Below are 27,371 nucleotides of genomic sequence, written 5' to 3'. Positions count from 1 at the left end.
TGCTTTCAAGTGCCCAACAAACATGAAGAGCATTCCCCATTGAATATGACCTCTATCTCATATTGAAGGCACTTAAAAACTATCTAATGGCGAAGTGGCATTACAATGTTTTCCATACAAGGGTTGATGGCCAAGTAAATGGTCCAAGGTTTAACAAATCCTTTGAACACATTATTACCATCATCATAAATATCATAAAAAACTGGGGTTGGTTGTTTGAATCCTATCCCTCCATTCAATTCTATCTGGAGTCATGTATTTTGTCAGTTAGTGTTGTTAAATCTATTCTTACTACCTTAATCCTCATTCTTTTTTATTTTCATCTCGCTCTTTTAGGATCTTCAATACGCACGTGCCTTTTAACTAGGGGTTGTTATTGGTCTTTGTTGTCATAATCAAGCAGTTTACTTTATGATTTTGAGTCTTGCACCTTGGGGACGGGATGGTTCCTGAAAATAGACCGTCGGATAAGATATGTCCACCTAGTTTATAAATATCAATTAAGAAAATTGCAACAAAAATACCCATAGAAAAAACGAAAGCAATAAAAATTGCATTTTATTTGATCTTCGAACGCACCTATCATTATTATGATTGGGTAAAAAAATAATGCCAACGTGAACATATCTTCATCATACATAGTCCCAATTATTGGGTTTAGAAACATGAATATTGCTTTGCCATTTTACTTTATCATGAATTACATCTTCAGTCAAGGCATTCTCCTTTACATCGTTTTTTAGTTCCTCTATCCATTTTATTTTCGGTGTTCCTTTTGCCTTTTAAGAGTCCTTAACTTGCACCTAGATGCTCCTACTCATTAGTGTTTTTATTAATTTTATCTGTACATGTCCAAACCATCTCAAATGACTCACTTATGTTATCTCTTATTGTACCTATTCTTAAATTTCCTCGAATGTACTCATTTTTTATTTTGATATTTTTGAAATAAAATTTTGGTATTCCTATTCTTATAACTCAGCTATCTCAATATCCCCATATTTGCTATGCTCATCATATGAACATTTTTTCTTGACATCCCAGCATTCAGTTTCCTAAAGCATTGCTATTCTTATTGTTGACTTGTAAAATTTTTTCATTTACTTTGATCCATGTTGATGATGTCATCCACCCTATACTAATTGTAGGTCACATACATCTTCACCAATTTCTCCCAATAATTGAAGACTCCTCTAAACTTCGGTTTCTGATCGACCTAACATCTTCCACTACATAGGAAATCACTTTCGAACGCTTCTTAATGGTGTATTGTACTATTACCGATAAAAAACGCTGTGTCATCATTAAGGTTCAAAATTATATTTGGGAGGAGCATCCTTACACACTCATCCTCTTGGAATCTCATTTATTCTATTCTACCTTAAACCAAATGGCTTTATGGTAATCTTCGTAATATTTAAAATTTCTTTGACACATACTAACACATTGCATGAACGAATTTCAGTAACGTGCCATCTAATGTTCTGTTTTATATTCTTGCTTTCATTAACCCTCCTCTGAAGACTTCTGATTTCTTCTCAAACCTAGAGGGCCATTACTAGCAAGTTCCCACCTATATGTCCAAGGTCTAATGCCAAGGCCATTGTCCTTGGGACAACAAATCTTCCATAAACTATAGATGTTATTTCTCTCATCCTAATTTCCATGCTATCATGTTCAAGGTTTCTGTAGCCCATTTTCTATAGACAACCAAATTCAAAGATGGCAACTAAGTGGGAAGACTAGAAAACATACTTAGGGTCAAAGTAACCTTAACCACAATTCATTAGATATCCTTTCTTTCAAGAGTAAGTCGCCTTTCAATGCAACCCAAAGCATTAGGCAAGTCTATTGCATAATCTTCTCCACCCATAGTTAAAGCTATGTTCTTACCAAAAATTTATGTTTTGGTCCTAAATCACCCCAAAGCACTCCTTGACAGTAATAACGTGTATGATGTAGAAATCAATGGTCATATTAGAATTCCTAGCCTGTGAAGTATCAGAGATGAGAGAAGATCCTCGCTAATGAATTGGGCTCTTAGCGTGGCTAAAATTTGGTCATTTGCAGAGAATAATCCCACATTCTTTTAGGTATACCCATTGAGCTTCCGGAGGTGTTTGGTTGATTGGCGCGACTTAGCAAGTCTTGACACCAATGAACATTAACTTTTTAGGAGATGGTTTATGACAAATTCTTTAATATTTTACAAGACTTTACAGTGCTTTGCCTTTTTTTTTTTTTGACTTCTATTCTTATAGTGCGTTTGGTCTGCTTTATTCTTTTTAGTAAATGATTATTGTGATAATTCAAAGGTGGGTAGTCGTCATGTGTTTGGTGTGGACTACTAATTTTTTTTGGTTTGCCACCCATCGTATCTTTGTTAATAAATTTATTTTTTATTAATTGAAAATCTATCTGCAATATTTTCATTTGTCTAAAAAATAGTATTTTGTTGATCTTCTGCATGATTGTAGCCATCGTAATCCATGTTTGAGATTTCTTCGTTTTGTTAAAAAGATAGGTTTAGAAACTTGTTCCTTATTTCCTGGAAACCGAATTAATGTATGCTGTTGGAGTGGTCAAGTTCATGTACTTGCAGATAGCTCATCACTTGAAGTGCTCCTCATGTACATGTTCACATAGTGACCTAATCTGACAGATTGGGTTCTATCAATGAGGCCAATTTTGAAGTAAAAAAATCGAAGTGGCTTGTGAACTGGATAATGCACCCTCAAATGGAAACTTTGTTCGAAAACAAGAAAATAATTCTGAGTATCAAGGCCACTATTGAATCCAAGATTCCCCGTATGGGGTGGTGATATTGTTGAAGAACTTTGTCGTTCATCAAATTTGGATGTCATGTGTCATGTCTTAAGGTCTTAGTGTATCGAACAATTTTGTGAGTTGTATCGAACAACTATGACATGCCAAATTTTATTATATACAAAGATTGATTGCCTATCGGACCAACTTTAGACATGCGTGTGCATGTTGGACATGTTGCACATGTAATGAAAGTAGCACGGCATGATAAAGAAAAGAGATGGTCGAGATGAGGATTTTCTTGACATGGTTTGAGCATATTCAATGAAAATCGATTATAGGCCCATTTAGAATAAATATTTAAATTTGAAGAACTGAAAAGATTTAGAGGAAAATGACGTGGATGGAGATACTAAAAATTTACATGGATCTCTAGGTAGAGTATAATAGAGGAACACCCTTCATCTAACCAACCCTAAATCTTCGGGATAATGATTTATCGATGATGGTGGTGAAGAGGATTTAACAGATCAGATTGTGGTTTTAAAAATCGTTTGAGACCTAAATTAAATGTGAGTGTTCCATGAAAGAGACGAGACGGTTTTCTGAGATATAAAACAATGGATCAGATTGTTTTTAGCATTCTCTTTAGTTGTTTTAGAGGTGGACCACTACTGAATTGAGTCAGTGATTATAACTACAATAGGCAGCATTTGAGTCATCAAGTGGTTGTAGAGCAGTGGGACCATGGTACCATGGTATTTGGACCACCACTGGATAAGTTATAGTTTCAAGGGTAAAGAATAAGGGGTGTTTGGTTGCCGATGAAAGATATAACTTGTATCCAAACATAGTTTTCAGTGCAGCTAAATGATCAAAAAGTCAAAAGTCAAAGTTTATAGATTGGATAATGAAAGATGGCTTATTTCTCTGATTGTCTAGAACAGTGGAGGGGATCCAATGGTTGTGATGCTCTGATGGATGGTGGGAGAGATTAGATTACTGTGTTTATCACTAATACAAGTAAGTGGTGTCAAATTATTCTTGGTTTGGATCACTTTATGTTACATCATCATCAGCTTTACAAGAAAGACATGTGGACATAAATTGGGGTTGGGGGTTGGTGGGTCCTATACCTTCTGATCATCAGCAATAACTAATGGTGTTGTACACAGGATAACAAAGTTGCCTCTATTAGCAGGGAACAACCCCAACTTTTCCTCATATTCTTTATTTGTTTTAGTTTGCTCTGAAGTGCTATAGTGAGACAAGGGCTCTGTGGGCCCATCCACTATCCCATGGTCCTTGATACATACTTATCTACACTTGTTAAACAATACAACTTTATTGTGATATATATACATAGAGTGAAACATTTTTCTTGCTAACTTGGTAAAGATTTTAAGCCTTATTAAGGGTCGTTTTGCTCAAATTGATTACCACCTTCGTACTCCAACACTAAAGCCCTCTAGATTTCATAGAAAAACTTAAATCCCCTGAACCCTTAAAAAAAAAAAAATCAATTTTTTCCCTGTTGAACTTGATCCAAGGTCTCAAAAATGGACGACTACCAAACTTCTACATAACTCCCAAATTTTAAATTAAAATTCAACGGTGAAAAATATATATATTTTTTTTCAAAATTTATAAAATTTGATCCTCTACAATCCTGAAGCATCGGATCATGATTTTGTATGCTACAAGTTGAGCCCAAGGACTCATAGTGAAGGTGAAATCCTTACTAACTTAGTAAGGCTAATTGGACTCATATATATATATATATATATATATATATTTTAACTGATGGGAAGTAAATTTCGATTTTATTTGTTAAATGGTTCAAAATCATTTAAGAGTTTTCCACCGAACGGTCTTGCTTGAAAAAAAAAATTGCATAAAGAAAAGTAATTCCTTGAGAAGTTTTTATGTATGAAAAAGTCAATTCGAAATTTCACATAATCAAGGATGTTGTGTGTATTAAGGATATCCAAATTTACAAAAATATCCCTATTAGAAAACTCTCAATTTGTTGGACGTAAAACCACTGAATCATTTCTCTTTGGTATATAAATACAGTATTTATTTATGTTCCGGGAAAATCAAGAGATCGCGATAACGTTGCAATTTAGAAAGCTGGGCTACACTTAAATATCTCCTATTAAAATGATAATATATTAGAAATTAAAAAAAAAAAAAAAAGATTAACACGTGTCAATCTTTCATTTGGTGGATTCACTGGGCACTTTTCTAATACAGGGGCAACGCGCATGCGAAAGTTCATTCTTTCAAGATGAGTGGGGACAACATTAGCAAGTGGGGTCGTGGTCATTTAGACGTGGCCTACGAGGTGGCCCCCCACACAGCATCAGTGGAGGGCCAGGCTTCGAGACGAACAAGTGGGCGGGGTCCACCCCACTAGCCCTAATGGGTGGACCACCAAAACTTTGTTTTGGACACGCATGTTAATGGGCCCCACCTCTATTTGCTTCGGTAAAGACGTTGCTGGGTACAGCAGCCTTTAAGCCCTTAATCCTGTCGTAAAGAATAAAAAATGATAAAAAGAGGTTGTTAACGTGTGCCCTAAGGGCATATGTTAAGATGCATTATATACACCCTGAAAATAAGCATTTGAGGGTATTTTTGGTAGGATATTTTTTTTAAGGGCTTGTTCAGGGTGTATTTACTGCATGTGAACGTGTGGCCTTAAGTGCACATGTTAACAGTACCCATAAAAATAAATAAGGGTTAGGATCTGGTGAGAATGACTCTTGAAAACAAAAAAACACACCATCCCTTCCCTTTAAACACAAAATCTAATGATTGAGATTTAGGAGTATCTTGATAACACAAATCTCGGAGATACGTCAATCATTATATTTTGCATTTAAAGAGTTGGGATCTGTGTTTTTTTCATTAGTCATTCCTAGGGAGCTGCTATTGGCACCTCAACTTTTACTTATTACACCCCAATTAAAAATAATGAAAATAAGTAAATTTGTTGACAGTAAATAAAAGTTTGGGTGCCAATAGTAACTCTCTCTAGTTAATTTTTTTTCTTCTACATTTCTATTTTTTTGGGTTCAAGATTTTACATGAGGTTAATCATAATGGTAAACAAATGTTGAACTTGTTTGAAGAAGTTTTACACTCTTTTGTAATGCTTAGATAATAATTTGATCCAAATCTTTGTAATGTTTGAGTGAAGTGTTTTAATCTTTAATTGGGGTGTGATAAATAATTTAAGAAATTGGAGTGTAATAAGTGAAAGTTGGCAGTGTCAATAACAGTTTTTTTTTTTTTAAATATATCTGAGAAATATTTTGTCCAGAAAAGCAATTCGGGATTTCTCATAATCCCACAAGACCTAATTTTTTTTGTTTGCTTGTTTGTTTTTTGTCTGTTAATTAAAGATGTCCTCAATACATGTGGATTCATGTAATTGTTTGGATTCCGGATTCTCTAAAGCCTTATATTTACTATTCTATAACATTTTCCCCCTTTTATTTCATCCATTCAAGTGCACTTTAGTATTTAAATAGAGGCAATTTTTTGCGTGGTGTGCATAAAGTGGGAAGTCAATTTTTTGTCTCTCTGAAATTAAGGTATCTGAACTTCTTAGAACACCCGACTAATTCTTAGGACACGTGCAATCCCCTTCCCCCTGCACACACAAGGTGATTTCTGTGATAAATCCCTGAGTGTGGACCCTTGGGAGTAATTTGAATTCAAGACCTTTGAGATGTGGTCTTGGTCATCTCACCACCTCTTTCGGTTTGGAAGGCAAAATTTGTGGTGATTTAGTCATGTAGCTCTATGTTTTCATGAATATTCTAGCTATTCACCTTGTTTTCAAATTGATATCATATCTCCTGAACTCAGTCTTCTCTAATAGATTGATGGAAAATGACCTACATGCTTTCATATTCAACCTTTATACCTCACAAATAAGATAGAGTTTTGAAGGATAACAACTTTGCAAAGTTGATAAGGTTTGACCACTAATCTCCTTGTTTACCTATAGAGAGAGAGAGAGAGAGAGAGAGAGAGAGAGAGAGAAAAGATTAGATATAATTTGACGTAGAAGATGGAATATTGGGGAAAAAAAAAATCAATGATTTTCTGCAAGAGATTAAATTGACGTTCAAACGATAGATTGAAGATGAGACTAATAGATTAGAAGTAATTTATTATAAAAATTGAAGATAAGGGCATTTAAGTCATTTTCATTAGTCTAAGATGAAGATCGAGGTCAAAGGGCAGAAGAGTAACTAAAATATTGGTATACCAATACTTTTGCCATGTGCCCCTAGTGGGGTTCATGATTTGAATGGATGACCAACATTGACCACCATAGTGATCCTATGATTAGTAGGGTAGGTCCAGTTGATTGGCAATTTTCAATATGTGGGACATCAAGTTACGATAATGATGCGACCATCTTGCAACCTAAAGAGCTAAAACCATAGCCAATAGGTTCCATAAATGTAATCGTATGGGCCCAGGGTTTCGATAAATGATGATATGGCTCTCGTGAAAGTCAGATACGATATCTATTGAAAAATCTCAGCCATCAAATCAATAGATTTTTTTTTTTTAATCTAGATTAATCAAAAGATACTTTTGATTGGTCAGCATGATTGGTATGGCTAGAAATAGAAATGGAAGGCTGTGAGAATGGGTAGGACCCATCAAACAGTAATTGCAAATGAAGAGATGTCGTGGAGTTTGGTTGGGGTCCATCACGATTCACCATTCACGATCTGTCTGCATGCGTAGACAACATAGCAAAAAACAGGTCCCACCCATTACCTGCTTTAAATGGTCTGCCAAGTAGTGGTAGGTCCTCACAAGAAAGTATGAAAGATAGAGATCCAAATCCTCAATCAACACAAACCCTTTTTAATTTTTTTAATTTTTTTTAATTTTTTAATTAGTATTCCTGTAATTTGTATCGTTGATAGTCGATTGATTTCTCCTTCTTCTACGGATATAGACAATTTGTCGAATCATGTAAATTCTTGTGTTTTTTGTGTGATATACCTTGCAGAGGAATCTTTGAGCATCTATAACTGTCAAATTCCTGATCTATAAGAGTCTATATAGGCTTAGGTCCTCAAAACTGCCGTGTGGATCATTCTAGGGTCGTCAATGGATTGGTCCGGATTGGATTGGAGTCGATCTGTGACCAATCTGGTAAGGATTGGATCTCAATATTAATATCCAATCCTAATCCAATAACAATTGGATCAGGTCAAGATCGGATTTGATATACAAAATTTGAATAAACTTTATAATTTTTTTTCACATTTTATCTATTCGGTATATGGTTGATCCAAAACCAATCCAATTGGTTATTGTATTGGATCCTTTGGAACCCAAATCCTCAATCTGTATACGAACCAATCCAATTGTCTTATAAGCTTTTGGCCCACCGTTTGACTGATCTACTTAACCAAAATCAGCCTGATTGGTATTGGATTTGAAAATTTTCCATGTGGGCTTGAAACCCTTTGTTTTTAACTAATGGGCCTAGCTTATGATTAAAAAAAAAGTTCAAATCAACGGCTATATATCAATCATATCGTCGGTCGATGTCCTGGGCCACCGTTTTTTGGTGGTGCCTATTCCATTAGATAGAGAAACTATTGTATTATTGTGATGTGGGGTCCAGACACTATAGAGTATAGATCATACAAAGTCTATGTTCAACAGTTGAATTTAGCCATCAAACATTTATCTATGTTTGTGGCAAGTGGGCCCCCAACACCTTTGATCAGCTTTGCGATCATATTTTAATAGATCAGGATGGAATTGGTACATTGTGGGTCCAATGAAACGTCGACATAATGGTGGACACAAAAATCCAAACACCACTAGTGGTCCCACAAAAGTTGGCCATCCCATTGCCTTTCAAGAGATAAGGCCTGAAGCTACTTTATAAAGGTATCTTGAATTAATTTTCTAATATTGCAAATTTAACATCTAATAATGATGTTTAAGTTAGTTTGATTTCATCATCAGCCACGTATTTGATGAGGTCAGTCTGTTTCAAACAAAATTTATTTTAAATTGGAAGCAATTTAATAAGGTATGTAGCAGAAGAAAGGTTTCAAAACTCTTTCGAGATCGAGACCGAGACGTATCGTCCGAGTCGTCTCGATATCAGGCATGGACAAGACGGACAAACTAATTTTTCGGACGAGATTTAAAATCCCAATTTATTTTTCTCATTTTTGAATGAGATATTTCAAATATATCGGAAAACTTGTCTGAAACTACTAGGTATTTGGCATGGACGAGACAAGAAGCAAAATCGAGTTTTAAAACCATGAGTAGAAGACTACATAATTGGGTTGGATGTTTTTTCAAAGAGACTTACTAGTTGCACATCATCTAAGTACCAACTGCACTCCATCTTGAATTTTTTTTTGTGGGCAAGTGAGATTATTGGTTGGTAATGAATATTATGGGAGATCAATGAGTTGGGCCAGATCTATGGACATAAGCCGTTTGATCACAACCTAATTGGAATCGACAGATCCTAACCAATTTGTCGACGTTGTGGGATGTAAAAATACATCGAAAGGGAAGCGTTTCACCTAAGGGAGAGTAAAGATCGCTTTCTCGACACATCATTTGCTAGTATGGAAATACAGATCATTTCGTCTACTAACTGGCATCATATTTAATAACTGCTTCATGGTATTGATAAAATTCCAATATCTACTAAACATTCATGCACACTTTACCAATTCAACGTTTACATATCTACTTAGGGATTCTGGTAAAAGCGTGTTCAAATTGCATGACAAATGAAGAATCATACGTTGGGAAATATTTTTTTATTTTTTTTCTCTTGAAATCAAACGAACAAATTGAAAAGTAAAGGGAATCTTTACAATATTTAGTGTAGTACAATAGTGTTTATTTTAGGCCGAAGGTTGCACGACTTTAAAACACGTTATACCATGTAAGATTTGGTTTGTCCTAGCATACATTTTGAATATTTTCATGTTCGATGTGGGAGTAATCACACCTTTTCTCGCAATTCCACCTTAAAACGTGATGGGTTTACTTTAATTTTTAAGTCTCTGTAACCCTTTTCACATCTAGTCAATGATACATCAACGAGATTGTGAGAACCTGGATTTAAGGGCAAACTAGACCTTATATGATACAATGCATTTTTAAGTCATGCAAACTTTGACAAAAAATGAATAATATTATAATATTGTGGGTCTAGGATTTATATTTAAAGTAAGATTTTATCAGCAATTTCATGACCTATTGATAAACCTCAAGACCTTCTAAAAAAAGGACAGATTCTTGTAGTGGGGCCATCCCAAAATCATACTGATCGAGTATTTCTTTGCATCTAATAAATGGAATAATGTAAGGCATTTCGTAATTCCGTGTTAATAAGTACAACATCAACATAACCTTATCACAAATATTTGGGGTCAGTTAAACGAATCGTATTCTTCTATTTGACTCAAAAGCTTCCTTCTCACTTTGTTTAAAGTGAAGTATTCTATTACTTAAGAGTAATTCCACCTTAGTAAGTCATAAACCAATGTGAAATAAAATAAAAGGGCACTCAGAAAAGTCATTGATGCCAATTGTTTGTTGGTTATCAAGAAATCTTCAAGAATGTTATATATTGGAGGGGTAAAATTGAAAATGAGAAAGATTTTGAGGCACATTTAGAAAGAAGGCGAGTCAAACATGAGGTTGCCCACTAAACGGTTTGTACTTTGCCCCATTAATGGCGTAAGTGCGAAAATATTTAAAAACTAAAGGAAATGATTCAGTGTTGTGCAAGTACAAAATCTCTTCACTAAATCAATGATCTTCCCTATCGATGATCATATGATCAACATTTTTAGATCTATGCTATTGCACATTGAGGGTTTGGTAATAGTTGGTACTCTAATGATTATCCTATTCGAATATTTTCACTCGATCAATACTCAGTTGACGTGGCAAGGGCACAAAACCGTTGATCTTTTTCTTATTTATCCCAAAGAAAAAGATCTATGGTTCTGTGCCCTTTTCACATCAATCGTATACAAATCGAGTGAAAATTTTCTAGTCAGGAAATCACGACTCTAGTTGGTTAAATTTGTGAGAGTTGATACCGTCTTCACCCCTCTAACGACTAACCATTAATTTGTTGATCTATTAAAAAAAAAAAAAGAATAATGGGGGATTAATTGTATACAACACAACTATAAGACAAATTTATAAGGCATGGACTCTTATTACATGTTTTATTAAATTATATAATTATGTTTCTTGATTTTATTAAACTATTAAATATGTGACTTTACAAAGAATTGGATGGAGAAACAAGAATCATTCACACACTAATAAGTGTGGAATAGGTTTATTATTTGTCTCATCCCTTGAGATACGTTAAGTTGGACAACAATGTTGAGTCTTCCTACTTTGACTGTAGCAATGTTGCTGCAATTCCATTGATGATATACCATAGATCTGGGTAAGGTTGGCAACGGATCAGTTTGGTACCCATATCAGATTAGTACCACTCCAATACCGATCCAATTTTTAAACATGTACCCAATCTAATTGGATTAATGAATATGCGAACTGAATCCGATCTGTTTCATTTCATCCTTAATCCAAAATTGATCCGAACACATGCCTTATTTTCAAATTATCAATGTTAAAAAAAATTAAAATTAAACAAAAAAATCTACTTTTCAACTACAAATATAGAGGGAAACCAAAAAGACTAAAACGTTTTTTTTTTTTCTATATGTATTTATATGAAATTAAGTATTAAAAAAAATATTAATATATATTTGGATTAGAGTTTGTTTGGAGTGAATTGGGGTATATCTGAGTTTAGTCCAAAAATCTAGTTTTTCATGTGTTTTGGATTAGTTCAGATCAATTCAAACATCAGGTATATTTTGAATAATTGCCAGTTGTAGATCTAGGTTCATACTTACATATATATAAAAAAAAAAAAATCCAACAACAGTTTGACAAGGTTTCAAGAAAAATTAAGAAAAAAATTGCATATCATATCTTTTAATAAGGGTAGCTAGATGTTCCATCTACCGCCTTGTATACTATATAGTTAATGAGAAGTCATCGCACTTCCATGCACTTGATCGCTTTGGTCCATACTCATCCATAGAATATGACTCAACTTGTAACTGTTCTGCATTCTAAATATCGTAATTGTCTTGTCTTATTCCATACACTAATGCTCGGGTGACATTTGATTTACTGTGATTCTCATATTTCTGACGTGGATGTGCACACATAACCATAGATGTTTTTTTTTACTTGTATTTCGAGGAAACACATCTACGATTATGTGTGCATCCCAAGTCAGAAATGTGAGACTTGCAGTAAATCCCAATGTCACCCAAGCACGACTCTATTTCATATTTGCTTGTTGGGCACATGTGCTCCTCTTTAAAGACCTGAATTACTCCTAACATGTGTCTCATTTTCATAAGTCGAATCAAGAACAAGAAGTTGGACTCAACTCCCATCTTTGAGATGACATATTTCCTTATTAGGCTAATGCTACTTTCTTATCATTAGGTTTAATTGGTAGAATCTTCCATTTGATCACTATTCCTCAATATATTAAGTGTTCAAGTCCAACCTTAGAACCTCTTTGGTCATATCAAGCCTAAATAAAATCATCTTCATTATTTTAATGAGAGAAAGTGGAGTAGAAGTGATTCACCTTCAAAATTTTGAAGTCACAAAAGCCGTCACTTTTATATTTAAAGTTAAATACAATTAAGGTCATTTTAATCAAAAGCAAAAAAATTGCAATTCCAAACATTAGCTAGTTTCTAAAATTACAAAAATACCATTTTTCTCAAGTAATCTTCAAAATCTCCTTTAATTAACATTATAAATTACAAATAAACTCTTATGAGATATGTGCATTTGCACGTGCCACCTTCTAATTTAATTATAGAGTATTGATTTTATAACTCAACTTCAATGGGTAACTCAAAAACTCACTAACGTGGTAAGTACAAGAATCGAAGATTTTTTTTCTTACGATATACAATTACACATGTTTTATAGGGATGTGCAATTGTGTATCTCAAAGGAAAAAATGCAAGGTTTACACTTAACTATAATATATATATAGTTTTGTAACTAAGAAGGGTAGCACTGTAAACTAGGAATGCTATTGAATACCCGTGAGCTCATGTGGTTAAAAGATCTCGGATTCTGTGAGCAATGTGAGTAAATTTTTTTTACCTCAACTCCAACCTTAAGTTAAATTAGGGTTCGTAGGTTTAAAAGCACAAACCCAATTTTGAACTAACAAATTTTTAAAAACTTTGCACCGTGGTTTAGTGGTTAACACTTTTCAACGTAACTTATTCGTCCAACTTTAATGTCCCATGTGGACAGTTGAATTAAGCACGTGTCATCAATCTGTTTTTTTTTTTCTGTCGAGAGAGATTTATTGGTCGTTGGACGTTGAGTGTCCAACGACATTGTACACCTAAAATTTTATAATTTATATATCTTTCAAGACATATTGGATGGCGTAAATGGTATTTATTGAGAGTGTGTGTGGGTGTGGAAGGAGAGGGAGGAGGTGTAGGGTCGGACATTTGAGTCTCCGAGAAGGACAACAAGAAGAGGTACCACAACCAATACAAATTCTTTTTTTTTTTTTTTTGTTTCGAGATGATGACTTCGATTCAGAAACAAGAAGCATACGAAGACGAAGAAATGGTTACTAATAATAGCTGTAACGGTCAACAAAACAAGAATCCTTCTTCATCTTCTTCTTTTGATGCTCCAATGGCCGCCACGTCATCATCACCACCACCACCACAATCAGTCCCACTTGCTTATCTAAAAGAAGAACCCACTGAAGAAACAGAACCAGATATAGAAGAGATACCAAAACCAATTGGACTCTTATCGGTAACAAAACCGATACCAACGCCTCTACCCATGCCGATACAGATACAAAAACCAACAACCGCTACACAAACAAAAAGGGCATTTACCAAGGATCGCCACACAAAGGTCGAAGGCCGAGGACGAAGGATTCGTATGCCAGCCACATGTGCGGCACGTGTGTTCCAATTAACAAGAGAACTCGGCCACAAATCTGATGGTGAAACCATTAGATGGCTCCTTGAACATGCCGAACCAGCCATAATTTCCGCTACGGGAACTGGTACCGTTCCAGCAATCGCCATGTCGGTTGATGGAACTCTAAAGATCCCAACAACATCTTCAAACCCAGAATCCGAAACAACGAAGAAGAAAAGAAAACGACCTGTAACAAGTGAGTTCTTCGAACCCAACAACAACAACAACCACAACGATGGAGTCTCGATTTCTTCAGGTCTCGCTCCTATTGGGCCTCAAGGGCTCGTACCCATGTGGGCTGTGAGCGGTGGAGGAACATTTTGGATGATTCCGCCTTCGGCCGCCATTGCTGGACCTTCGAATCAACCTCAACTATGGACGTTTCCTACAGCTATGACCCCTCTCGTTAATATCTCTGCCAGACCTATTTCTCCTTCTTTCATCTCTGCTATTCAACCTGGAATCAATTTAGCTACAGCTGTTGAAGTTCAAACTCCATCACCAGTTTCGGTTGTTGGGGTAAAACCTGCAAAAGCATCAACCATGGCTTCGAGTTCTAATAACTCTGTTACTACGACAACTACTACTCAGTTACTTAGAGATTTCTCTTTGGAAATTTTAGAAAAACAAGAGTTTCAATTTATGGGTCGATCAGCAAAGCAACGTCAACAACAAGATCAAACTACCCATTCGAATTCTTGAACAAGACAGGAGTTAATTTTAAATCTTAAAAGAGCTGATTTTTTCATCTCGAATCGAAAAAGGTCTGTAAATCTTCGTTCAATCCGCCATTGTTGAGCTTCGTTCGAGCTTTTCTCCTAATTTTCGACCGTAAGTTAAAGTTGGCACGTGTGCCCGTGGACGTTTTAAGCTTCGCACGTGTAACGTCGGATAAGTGGAGCCCACACAGACCATAATAGCGTTTTGTGGTCCCCGGATTTTTCTCTACTCCCGAGGTAGGTGCAATACGTTTGGTAGATCAAAAGAGAGAGATGTGAAGCTTGGCCATCATTGGTGACACGTGTCTGTGATTAGAGATGTAATGTTTTGATCAAGTTATTTGTGGTATTTACACGTGGAAGCTGTATGTATGTATGTATGTATGTATGTATCATCTTTGATGATGGCATCTCTGATACAATGGAGTTTTCTAGTTTATCTTATTGTATTTCGTCACGATGTATAATTTGAAACTCAATTTCTCGTTATTTGGTTGGTGGCAATAGCACAACCATCGATGGTGGTGGGCTCCAAGACATTGATGCACCAATTCATTTCGTGAAGGGCCAACTAATTGTGGGTCCCAATATTCTTAACCACTAACTCTTCCATTTGGTGAAGGCCCACCTGTAATTTGACGTTGTGAATTAAGACCCTTTGGTCCTACCAAAGAGTCTTCCATGTTAAATCATTAATTAATTTAAATTAAAGAATTAATCCTTTTTTATTTATGAATATTTGAAGGTGGCATGTGCAAATACATGTCTCTAAAGGGCTCATTTGCAAGTTAAAATATTAGTTAAATGTTTTTATAATTTTAATAACTAACCAACATGATTTAAGGGACATGGGATTGAAAATGTCTCTATCTTTGATCAAAATGAATTTCATTATATTAATTTTATATGTTAAGATGTGGGCATTTATGCCAACTTTAAATTCGGTGTTAAACCACTTCTACTTCACCTCCTCTCATTTTCATAGTAAAGATAATTATCTTCTTTCTTAAGTCAATCTTTAATCTTTAGAATTTACGATAATCAAATCCTTAGATTTTATTATTATCCAATAAGTAGTTAGAGTATGTAGGTTGTGTGTTCGATACCCAGTATGAGTACTGGCTCATTTAGGCCACTCGTGAGGGCATACCCTCACTTGCCTTGGTTTAGACGCTGGCTCACCGATCCCACTAGTTGATTGTACGTTTGGATATCCCTCTAAAAAAAATCCTTGGATTTTCAGCATCATTTTGACTAAATATTTTATTTTACAATGTCGATTAAGTCATACACGCAAATGGAAATTTCACATCTTGTCTTGCGATATAGAATTATAGATTGAATGAACAAAGTTAGATATGCCCTTACTCAGATCATTTTTGTTCCAAGGTACCACTATCCATCCCCTGTTTTCATCGAACTATCTAACACGACATTTTGATCATCCTATTCAATGAGAATCTCTAACTAATCACGTGTACTCTTGATTTAACTGCATAATTTTACCTATACAGTAGAGGATGATACCCAACAACTTCAACAAAGACATTTTCCTTTTCATTTGTAAAAAAATATATCATTTTTACAAGAAAACATTTTGATTATTTGAATTTTAATTGTAAAATAAGATGTTAAAAAATATTTAAGAAATAAAATCTTAAAAAAATTCAAAATTTGAGACTATTTATTTCTTTATTTTGATTATTTATCATTTGAGCCAACGTAGGGGAGGATTTAGAATGGGTGTTATGGGGGCACTTGCCCTACAAGAAATTTTAAAGACTATAAATTAGTGAGATATTGTAACATATTTTAATGACGGATAAAAGAAATCTGTCACTATTACCTCCACAATTTATTTATTTTTCAATCTTAATTACCCTCACAATTTTTTTTTTTTTTTCACTTCTAGTTGTACCCACAAAAAATTTCTTCTCTTTGATTGCCCCACCCCACATGGACAAAACAAAATGCTAGCTCGGCTACTGAGCCTACGAGCGGATTAGATGAGACGCATACACCAAAGCTAGAAAATAATAGATTGAGAAAGAAATGAAGTGAGAGGGTTGACAATGAAGAGGGTTGACCATGGTATTTTGACCATCTTTAATTTTTTGGGAGGGGGAGCTAAATAAGCCTGTAATTTTATTTCCTCTTGGTATCTTAAGTCTCTACTTGCTTATCCATTGTCAAAGTCAACCAATTAGAAGCTTTTTTTTAAAGTGACGTCAACTACCTAATATGATTCTTAGTTGAGAGTTGACTGTTGAACTAGTGAGGCCGTTGGTCCAATTGGTTTGGTCAAAAACTGACGTAATTAGGTAATTGAGTTGTTCAATTAAGTGGTAACTTTTTTTAATTTTTTATTAACTTCTAATAAATAGTGACCTAAATTTTAATTTTTGTGAGCTTTACCTATTAAGCAATTAGAGCCTTTTAATTTATTATTATTATTATTTTATGTCGACCCTCACGAGTTTATTTCCGATCAAATTCTCTCAATCATTTTTTTATTTTCAATTTATAATTTATTCTACGATTTCCTCCTTTGTCGTCATGCCATGTGTCACGTTTCAAGGCAAGATGCTTCTTATCAATTGACCAAAGCCAACTGCATCCACAATTCTGAATTGGATTCCCTATTTGACCATTTTTTAATCAAAGATCGACTTGCCACCGTTCATAATTCCGCCACTAAAATGGTAATAGGGTTGTAATCTCAAGATTGACTTCAATTCACACTTTGCTGACGTGGAGGTGCACACAAAATCATTGATTTTTATTTATTTATCGGGATATGTTATTCATGGCAATATCTAAGGTGAGGAGACCCCCAAATAAGAGTCTTAAGCTTTTAAGGCTTCTTATAATCTTAACTTGTTTGGTCAAGATCACTGAAACTGTCTGGCTATAATAGGAGAGAGCATCCAAGGCAAAGGTATGTAATACTTGATCAGAAGATCGTGACCGTCAATAACTCCTACTTTGATCACAAAGACTGTAAATAATCCTTGTGTGTGGGGACACGTGAATGCCTACTTGTATCATTGTGACCAATCAAATTTGGGCCCACAATTAGGTTGACAACCTGGACCAGTGCATTTTGTATGCCACGTGTTAGCTGAACATAATGCTCTAAGCAAGTCAATTGCTGCTCGCTCACATGCAAATTTTGTTACGCTAGCCATTGTTTTATTTAAGGAGAACATGGACCAGTGGCCCATCTTCATCAACACTTCCACCAACAAATCTAATCAGTAGGTCCACCTTGTTTCGGATGGACCATTTAGCAAATGTATCGAACTAGTAAGATTATCTAGATCATCAATAAGGTACATTTTCGATGATCAAATTTATATAAAATCCAATACAATAAGGACATTTTTTAAGAGAAATTACCTACATTTTCTTTCAAATATTATATTATTTATAATAGAGATTGTTCGATTAAATATCATCACATAGATGTTGATACATATATGATAATACATGTGTCAACATTATATCAAATCCTACCCTTTATATGTCCATATGTTATGGACATTCGTTAGTGTGTTAATAAGCATGTCTTGTGTCGATTAACTTCCTCGATTCATGATAGAGTGACATTGATTTGCAACAAAGATTAGTGCACCTAGTTGGGCAAATCTACTAATTAAGTTAGTGCCCGTGCATGGATAGGTTACCGACACATATTTCTCAGGCTCAATTCATCTCTTGCCTTATCGATTGGATGCCTTGATATCTCAGACTTGGACTTGACGCCTCTCATTTGAGTTTGAGTGAATTTTTCATATCCAACAATCGCAATTCGACGGATAAAAATAATTTTTATAAAATAAAATACGACAAAAATCAATGATCCAATCGTATAAAAAATTATTTTTAAAGGTAAAGATACATAATTTTCTACCTTAATTTTGTTATAACGTCAAAATTAATATCATAAAAAATATAAAAAAGAGTTGAAGGACTTGTTACTTGAGGGGTGAGAATAAAATTTCATCGAGATATTTTATCCACCCTTGGTTCTACTTAAAATCACTGCCCTATATAGTAAGGAATCGATACATCGTAAGAGATGTATGAGATTCACAATCTTAGGTTGGGCCCATTATTAGACGATCAAAATGATGGGCGGGTCCACAATTTGGCGGTAAGAAGTGGAAAGCGCACCCATCTTTCCAAACACCATATTTCCACCATTGACTTTCCACAGTGGTACCCTGGACAGGCACACAGAGTTGAGTCCCTGCGGAGGCATAGTGCTTATGTCTAAAAGCCCATACTGACCTATGTATTAAAACCAAGCCCATACTGATTAAGCCTAAAGGCCCATTGACATCCATTGGTGCTTGGGTGGGATAAATCCATGGCCCAAGTTGATTATGTTGGAGAATAATAGTTTTGAATCTAAAAATCTAAGAAAAATTGTGCACCATGGGGATTGAATTCTAGATACATAATCGATGTCTTTAAAACGTTTGTTTATCTATTCGAATATAAACATGATTTTACAAAATGATTCCAACGAAATGTCTCCAAAATACGATGAATTTGATCTTTTGGTGATCATAATTCGTCATTTTGCAAAGATGGAGAATTTTAAAATAACTTAATTAGATTGAGCACCAAAAAAAGATTATAAGAATTCGGGAGTTACATCCATTGTATGCATTATGTTATAATAATATGATTTGTTCCTATATGTTCCATTTTATAAGAGTCGGGATAATCTCCCCCCCCCCGACATACTTCCCCATCACAGAATCGTAGAAAATTTGCCTCAGAATATATAAGAAAAAGATTTATGATTCTACGTATCCCAAAGTAAATGATTTACGGTTTTGTGATGGGAGTGCAGAGGGGCGTATGTCAGAGGGGGGTGTCAGAAAATCATTATTCATTTTATAAATCTAAATGTGACTGTCCAAACAGTTGTCATGGTTGTTGCCTCGACGATTATGATTTAGACACCCTGGATCACTTTGATTAATTGACCATAAGAAAATAAATCTCACACTTTTGGCAGGACTCTAAGTACCAACTGTCAACTTAGAAGATTGAAAACTACTTAACAAATATATAAATAAATAAATATGATATCCTCTATATAGTCTTGCAAGAGTTAAATATAATCAAACTTTTACAAAAATCCTATTAAGATTGAAAATACTAATTATTTGAATCTAATAAAATTATTTATATTAGTTTCTAATGGAAAGTCTAAACTCTGAACAAGATCTGTCATATTTCTGCAATCAGATCTTATAGATCAAATGGTAACAACCAATATGGTCCTTTGTTATTGAGTTAGGCCTCATCATCATAACCATCATGGAAGTCTTATCCAAAAATTTGGAGTTTGACTAAATGAATATTGTTGGATTATAAACAAGTTGGATTGCTTTGTTAGGAGTCTGAGGTGTTCAAAATTCCAACTAAAGCTTGCCATGTAGACATTGTTCCTATTTCATAGGAACGGGACACCATATTGGATCCTGAGTCTTTTATAATTTTCAATTTGCACATTTATTTTGGTGTGAAATGAGGTAGACAACTCAATCTTAACTTATACGTTTGTTGAGTTAAGTTTTTTTTTTTTATTTTTTATTTCTTTCTGTTTAGTTGACTCTTAAAGTTATAAATATTATAAACATTGGAGATAGAATTTATTGAAAGACAAAATGTGATAAAAAAAAAATGTTAAATAAATATTTTTGCGATAAGCGAGTCAGCGGGAATTGAACCCAACTCGTGATTACTATACTCAGACATTACCAAATTGGCACCTTCAATGTTTAAAAATACATTCTTATAAATTTTTTTTACTTTATTCATGTTCCGTCGATAATCAACTTAAATTTCGTAATTGATTCACAATGTTACTCAACATCAAAGCCTTAATTGTACGAATTTGGGATTAGTTAATCGAATTTTATTGAGTAATTGTCATGTATTCTATTTTTGAGGATTTTCTTTTTAGGATTATTAAAAAGAAATTATGAAAAAAAAATCTAAGGGTATGTTTGATTGCACATGGAAAATAGGGTGGAAAATCAATTTCTATGGAAAATGACATTTTTCAAGTGTTTGATTGCACATGGAAATGGAAATTCATTTTCCACCCCATTCAAAAAGTCCACTAAATCATGGATTTCACTTTCCCACTCATATGGGTGGGAAAATGAAATCCACTCATATTTTCCATCCTTAATTCTTCCCTACCACCACCACCATTACACTAACCTCGCCGTCACCGTTGTCGTCATCGCCGTCGCCGACCACCTTTTTCTCTCTCTCTTCTTCTTTTTCTTCTTCTCCTTCTTCTTCATCCCTCACCTCTTCCGCCACCACTACCACCACGTTCTCCCCCCATCTTCCTCACTTACCTCCGCCGCTGCCGCCGCCACCGCCACCGTCGCCGTCGTTGCCGCCACCACCTTCGTCGCCACCACCACTTTTGTCCCCACCGTCACCACATCCTCCCCCCTCCCTCTTCCTCGTCATCTTCTTCTTCCTCTCCCCCTCCTCTCATCTTCTTTCTCTTTCTCCTCTTTTTCTTTTTTCTCATGATTTTATCCAAGTGAAATCAAATAATGGAATTTGATTTTCCAACCCTACCTATTTTCTACAACTAATTTTCCATGGATTTCAAATTCCATGGAAAGTGACTTTCCATGCAATCAAACATACCCTAAGTGATTTTTCTATTTTGGGGTTTTAGACATATTTTAGTAACTCCAAGTTTCTAAATAAAGATCTCTAAGGTTGTAAAAATTACAAGAGATTTTCTTTTTCTAGAATTTAAAAAGAAAGGTGTTTGGGCTTGGCTTGGGATTAAAACCCTAAGTGTTTTTCTTTTTTGTAAAATTCTCTTTTGATTTCTTAGTGACAAAATTAGTTTTGATCTGCGAAAATATAGGCACATTGCCAAATCACTTAAATCCTTGTGTCTTCATGTGTGATTTTTTTTATTCTTAACTACTTCGTTATTTCACAAATCCTATTCCTCCATTTCATTTTTTCTAAAGTCAGATCTTCTGTTATAGAAAATATGTTCATATCCGATTTTACTATCTAAATCCAAATTCTTTTGGGATCTTCCTCAAGGTCGGTTAGAATAATTATTTCTTCTAATTGGGATTATAACAAGTTTAAATTAATCTTTTTAAATGTAATCCAAAATAGTCAAAATTCTTATAAAATCAAGTCCATAAGACCTGGTTGTGAGTTGAATAAAACTTTAATTTATTCTCTCTTGTGAGCAAGATGGAGCCCACAAAGCTGGCCATCCTTCATCAATTAAACTACCATGCAAGACATGATCTAAACAGCAATAATAACAATAACTTAGCCTATCAAACAAACAAACAAACAAACAAAAAAAAAAAAAAATCCCGATAAGAACAATATGAATGTTTGATTAGAGAGAGAGACCCACCAAAGGAATAATTTCTATGTTTTTAAGTACATAGTGTGGCGATGATCACAATCTAAAGTCTAAACTACATGCGAGCAAGGACGGCCTTTTGCCTTGCAATGTCCCATATGAGATATGTAGCGGATAAACCAAGTTATGTGTAGTAGCTCACACACATAATAAATACATCACATATCTAATACTTGATAGGACACAACCAGCCTACACAAATATTTCCCAATAACTTGGAATCTGGCTGGACTCAATGGCCACAACTTGGAAGCTCACTCTCCTCTACCCATTGTTGATTGCAGCTCTTGTCCTCAATTGCCATTGCCATGACAAGAAAGTAAGTTGGGTTTCTTTTCGAGAATTAGAATTTTCAGTGTTAAGGGCCGATCCCATATATAGTGGTGCCACTATGGGATCACTTATATTTGCAGAATGAGTCACGATCCAAGACGGTGTCCCAGTCCTATAACAACATACAGCGTCTACATGGCACATGCAATTTGCTTGGAGATTGAACACATTGGGCTATGTACACTACGCGAAAAAAAGGGATAAATTAAATGTCAAGGTTGTCGAATTATGCTAAATTCAACATGCCTTGATGTCAGATTTATCATTTTTTCACGTAATGGTCACATGTAAAAAAAAAAATAGCTTGATTAAGAGCCGGATGTTTTTTAAACTCCAACCAATACGTGCCACATAGACATCATTCTTATTCGAGTGGTGATAATATGACTCCCCCACATGGCATACTCAATCGACTCCCTTGATGTGGGGTGTGCTAGAACCATATACTTTATGCCTCGGGATACACTACCGCACATCCCCATAAATCTGTGCAGTTGTGTATCCCGATGAAAGAAAATCTAAAGTTCTGGCACTCCCCACTTCAGGAGAGTCGATTGAGTATGCCATGTCGGGGAGTCAGATTATCATGACTCTTCCCATTCTTTCAGTATTTCTAACTTAGGTGAGTGTGTGCAGGTTCATGTCGTATATATGGGAGAGCGTCTCAAGGAAGATACATCTTTCTCGACTGTGCATCATTCCATGCTAGAAGATGTCCTTGGAAGGTTACTACTTTAATTACCATACAACCACTAATTAATGCTACACTAAGGTCTTGTACCGAAGCTTAGAAATATTTTGTTTTAAAAATTTCCAAATTCCTATTTAATTTAATGGATTAATTGAGAGGTTGAAGTTTAGATTGGTGATCAAGGGATGCAAGAAAGAGTGTAGTGTAATAAGAAATATTTCAGTACCAAAGTTTTGACAACAATGGTCGGGTGTGAACCCCAAATAAGAGGTTTACACCGGCTGCTAATCCGATGGATTCCTCCTATTTCACTCGTGCTCGGGCACATGTATTGATTGTCTGGTGCCAAGAACAAATTGACACAAACAACTCAGAGAATCCATAACTTTGTCAATGCAAGTCAAGGTATCAAATGATTTCGAAAACCATGCTTGGGACTGGGCAATTTATTGGCAAGTAACATTAAACCGACCGTCAAACCAACAAACCCCAACTAATAAATCTGCTCACTTCAGATTCAATCCATTTGAAAATGGAATTACCATGCCATGGCTATATATGAAATAATGTGAGGTTTCTCTTCATTTTCTAAGACATAAACTTATCAAATTTCAGTCACTCCGCGGCAAAAGATTCACTAGTTCACAGCTATGGGAGGAGTTTTAATGGATTTGCAGCTAAATTATCAGATGAGGAAGTTGCAAGGTTTTCAGGTGAGATGATTATACACTTGTAATGGAACCGATGCATGTCTTTTATGACTATAATCGCTACTTATAGCCATTGAAATGGGGTTACAGAGATGGAAGGAGTGGTTTCAGTGCTTCCAAACACCATATTTAAGCTTCACACTACAAGATCGTGGGAATTCATGGGTCTTACACAATCCCATGTTGGTGGGTCTCACGCAGGAGACATCATTGTTGGTGTTCTAGACACAGGTGAACTTATAAACACCATTGACTCTTATTATTTGTTTAATTTTTAGATTTTTTTTTCCTTGAACTTACACCCTTGTGTGTGTTATTTTCCTCAGGAATCTGGCCAGAGTCTGCGAGCTTTGACGATGAAGGATTTGGCCCTCCTCCGGCAAAATGGACTGGGACTTGCCAGACTGCAAATAATAATTTCACCTGCAACAAGTGCTCTCTCTCTCTCTCTCAATGCTTTTATTTTATATAATAAATGTTAAGAGCATTTTAATATTTTATTTGGAACAAATACTTTGACAATTAATGCAACAATATTTTTATAAATATGTCAATAAGATTTTTTATATTTATAACAACGTCATCGCACAAAGATCAACATATCTTTATCTTTTTTATTAAAAAATTTAATGAGCAAAGGTATTATTGAAAAATAAATGTGGTGGAGAATACTAACATCCCCATGAGATCTTGTATGGGTAATTTTGATCCTCATATTTGTTAAGACTGATGAAATTGTTGAATTCTCAGCAAGGTCATTGGAGCTCGATTCTACAATAGTGATGACGAGTACTATGTCACTGACATCAAATCTCCGAGGGACTCCGAGGGACATGGAAGCCATACTGCTTCAACCGCAGCAGGACAAATTGTGAATGGAGCAAGCTACTATGGCCTAGCTGAAGGAGTTGCAAGAGGTGGAGTACCTACCGCAAGGATTGCTGTGTACAAAGTGTGTTGGGCCTACGGATGCGCTCTTGCAGATATCTTGGCTGCCTTCGATGATGCTATAGCAGATGGTGTTGACATCATATCAGTTTCACTTGGAACTGATCAGCCGCTCCAATACTTTGAAGACCCTATAGCGATTGGGTCATTCCATGCCATGAAGTCCGGAATATTAACATCCAATTCTGCCGGAAATTCTGGTCCACTTCCAGCGACGGTCTCCAACTACTCACCTTGGTCTCTAACAGTGGCTGCCAGCACCATCGACAGGAAATTTGTGTCCCAAGTAGTGCTTGGAAATGGGCAATCGTTTGTCGTAAGTTCTTGTCAAAGATTTTTAATTCGTAGTAATTTATGGTTTGATCTTCACCAACACCATTCTTGTTTTTTTTTTAAGGGAACTTCCATTAATAGCTTTGCACTCAATGGAACCTCTTTCCCCTTGATCTATGGAGGTGACGCTCCAAACGTATCTAGTAATGCTAATTCTGAAATTTCAAGATTCTGCCTCCCCGAAACTCTGAGTTCCCTCAAAATAGAGGGAAAGATTGTCTTTTGTGATGCCCTATGGGATGGTTCAGGGGTTCTGATGTCGAAGGGATTGGGCGTCATAATGGCTGATGTTGTCGATGACTTTGCCTTCTCTTTCCCATTACCAGCAACCCTGATTAGTAATGAAGATGGCGCCCAAGTATTGGACTACATTAAATCTACCGAGTAAATAAATCACTAATCCCATTTCTGTCACTCCTAGAAAGGTTGGACAAGATCATAACCAGCTTACTGAGTCACCATTTTTTCAGGAATCCCTTTGGAACCATTGTGGTTGGTGAAACTCCGAAGGACTATGTGGCTCCTAGAGTAGTCTCTTTCTCGTCTAGAGGGCGCAACCCGATCACTCCTGACATTCTTAAGGTAAACTGTATTTAGAACTTGATTTGACTTTTTTGTCATTGTTTCTCAATTGATAGTGTTTCGAAAAATGTTTTAAGACGTTGAAATATTGGATGAACAACAAACAAACAGCCTGATCTCACAGCCCCCGGTGTGGACATCCTTGCTGCCTGGTCTCCTCTTTCACCTCCTTCAATCTACTATGATGACACGAGGAGCGTTAATTACAACATTATCTCTGGCACATCTATGTCTTGCCCTCATGCAAGCGGTGCCGCAGCATATGTCAAGTCTGTGCACCCAACCTGGTCTCCCGCTGCCATTAAGTCTGCCCTCATGACTACAACTACGGTCATGGACCCAAGGAAGCATGATGACTTAGAGTTTGCATACGGTTCTGGTCACATCAACCCATTGAAGGCTGTGGACCCAGGACTAGTCTTCGATGCATATGAGACAGACTATGTGGATTTCCTCTGCAAGCAGGGTTACAACACCTCGACATTAAGACTCGTCACAGGTGATTCCAGTGTCTGCAACACTACAGCTGGCAAAGCCTGGGACCTTAACTACCCATCGTTCTCTTTAGCGATAGAGGATGGTCAGCAGATCATGGGCACCTTCACTAGGACGGTCACCAATGTAGGAACAAACTATTCGACCTACTATGCTTGGGTCGACATGCCCAGTCCCCTCACTGTCAAGGTAGTGCCTTCTGTTCTGCCCTTCACAGCCGTGGGAGAGAAGAGATCGTTCACAGTTAAGGTGTATGGACCTAAGATAACGCAACAACCTATCATGTCAGGTTCGATCGTGTGGAAGGATGAAACTCATAAAGTGAGGACCCCACTTGTGGTTTACACAGTCCTCCCTTCTGATGCCTACTTAGTTACACCTACTCCATTCCAACGAAGAAACCTAATTTCAAAGGTTCCTTCAAGAATGGGATCGTTGGAGGAAACTAAATCCTAATTGCCTAATTAAAATGTTTTCGCGGTGCAAACACCGCAAAATTGGAATAATGCCACTGTCTTGAAACAGTGATTGAAATGTACTTCCTATTTCCTCATGCCTTACTTCTGTACTGAAATATCAATGCTTTGCTTCTTTCTCAACCACAGATGCAATTATCATGGAAAAAAATCACCTTCAAGTTTGTCCCATGAGCCTGTCATTTAGTGCATAAAAAATCTGCTGGGAATCATTGAAAAGATCTTCACAAAAGATTCGTAGATTTGAAAAAAAAAAAAATTTACACACACACACTAAAAAAGGGAAAAAGAAATGAAAAAGAAAGAGAGTCTGTGTTGGTGAGGTGGGGGAAGAGGAAGAGATTAATTTACAACATCATCGTTTAGGAATGAATAGTAAAAATTTTAAATACAGATTTCCCCAAGACGCCTATTTCTCAACCCACTCCATTTTCATACACTAATGTCTCTTATGGGTTCAATTTGGGCTGTGTGACCCGACCTTGGCCAATCCAGACTTGAAGTACTCAAGCTCAAAACTAGCCTAATTTTATCAAGTTGGAGTAAAATACTTAATCCATGCCATTTTTTTTTTTCTTTCTGTATCAGGTCTTAAACTCAAACCAATGATCTGATCACAAAAGCCTATACTTCTGCTGTTATTTGCAGTGTGAGGATAGGTGATAACCCAAATCACCAATCCAATGATCTAAGCCATGGTGATTGCCTGATTGGCCAGTTAGGCCCTTCCCATGTGGGTAGACCATA

General features: G+C 35.8%; 1 protein-coding gene and 1 pseudogene across 1 annotated transcript; both read left to right on the top strand.

Moving 5' to 3' along the window:
- Positions 1–13,345: 13,345 nt before the first annotated feature.
- Positions 13,346–15,047, top strand: LOC147389612 (transcription factor TCP9 pseudogene; annotated as a pseudogene).
- Positions 15,048–22,291: 7,244 nt separating this feature from the next.
- Positions 22,292–26,604, top strand: LOC147389611 (cucumisin-like). Its single transcript, XM_086419781.1, has 9 exons — positions 22,292–22,375; positions 23,026–23,114; positions 23,696–23,793; positions 23,881–24,021; positions 24,117–24,222; positions 24,541–25,054; positions 25,136–25,455; positions 25,542–25,653; positions 25,765–26,604. Exons 1-9 carry the CDS (start codon positions 22,292–22,294, stop codon positions 26,602–26,604), a joined length of 2,304 nt encoding a protein of 767 aa, XP_086275907.1.
- The last annotated feature ends 767 nt before the right edge of the window (positions 26,605–27,371 follow it).

Source organism: Akebia trifoliata, chromosome 12, assembly GCF_017979445.1.
Source record: "Akebia trifoliata isolate Shusen 1 chromosome 12, ASM1797944v1, whole genome shotgun sequence".
Lineage (NCBI taxonomy): Eukaryota > Viridiplantae > Streptophyta > Magnoliopsida > Ranunculales > Lardizabalaceae > Akebia > Akebia trifoliata.
This window is presented reverse-complemented; position numbering and strand designations above follow the sequence as displayed.

What these genes read in the sequence shown, in the direction of transcription:
- LOC147389611 (XM_086419781.1), top strand. Translation starts at nt 22,292, where the DNA reads ATGGCCACAACTTGGAAGCTCACTCTCCTCTACCCATTGTTGATTGCA. An exon ending in GGAAGTTGCAAGGTTTTCAG is followed by an intron (nt 23,794 to 23,880) that starts GTGAGATGATTA and finishes ATGGGGTTACAG; the next exon opens with AGATGGAAGGAGTGGTTTCA. An exon ending in TCACTCCTGACATTCTTAAG is followed by an intron (nt 25,654 to 25,764) that starts GTAAACTGTATT and finishes ACAAACAAACAG; the next exon opens with CCTGATCTCACAGCCCCCGG.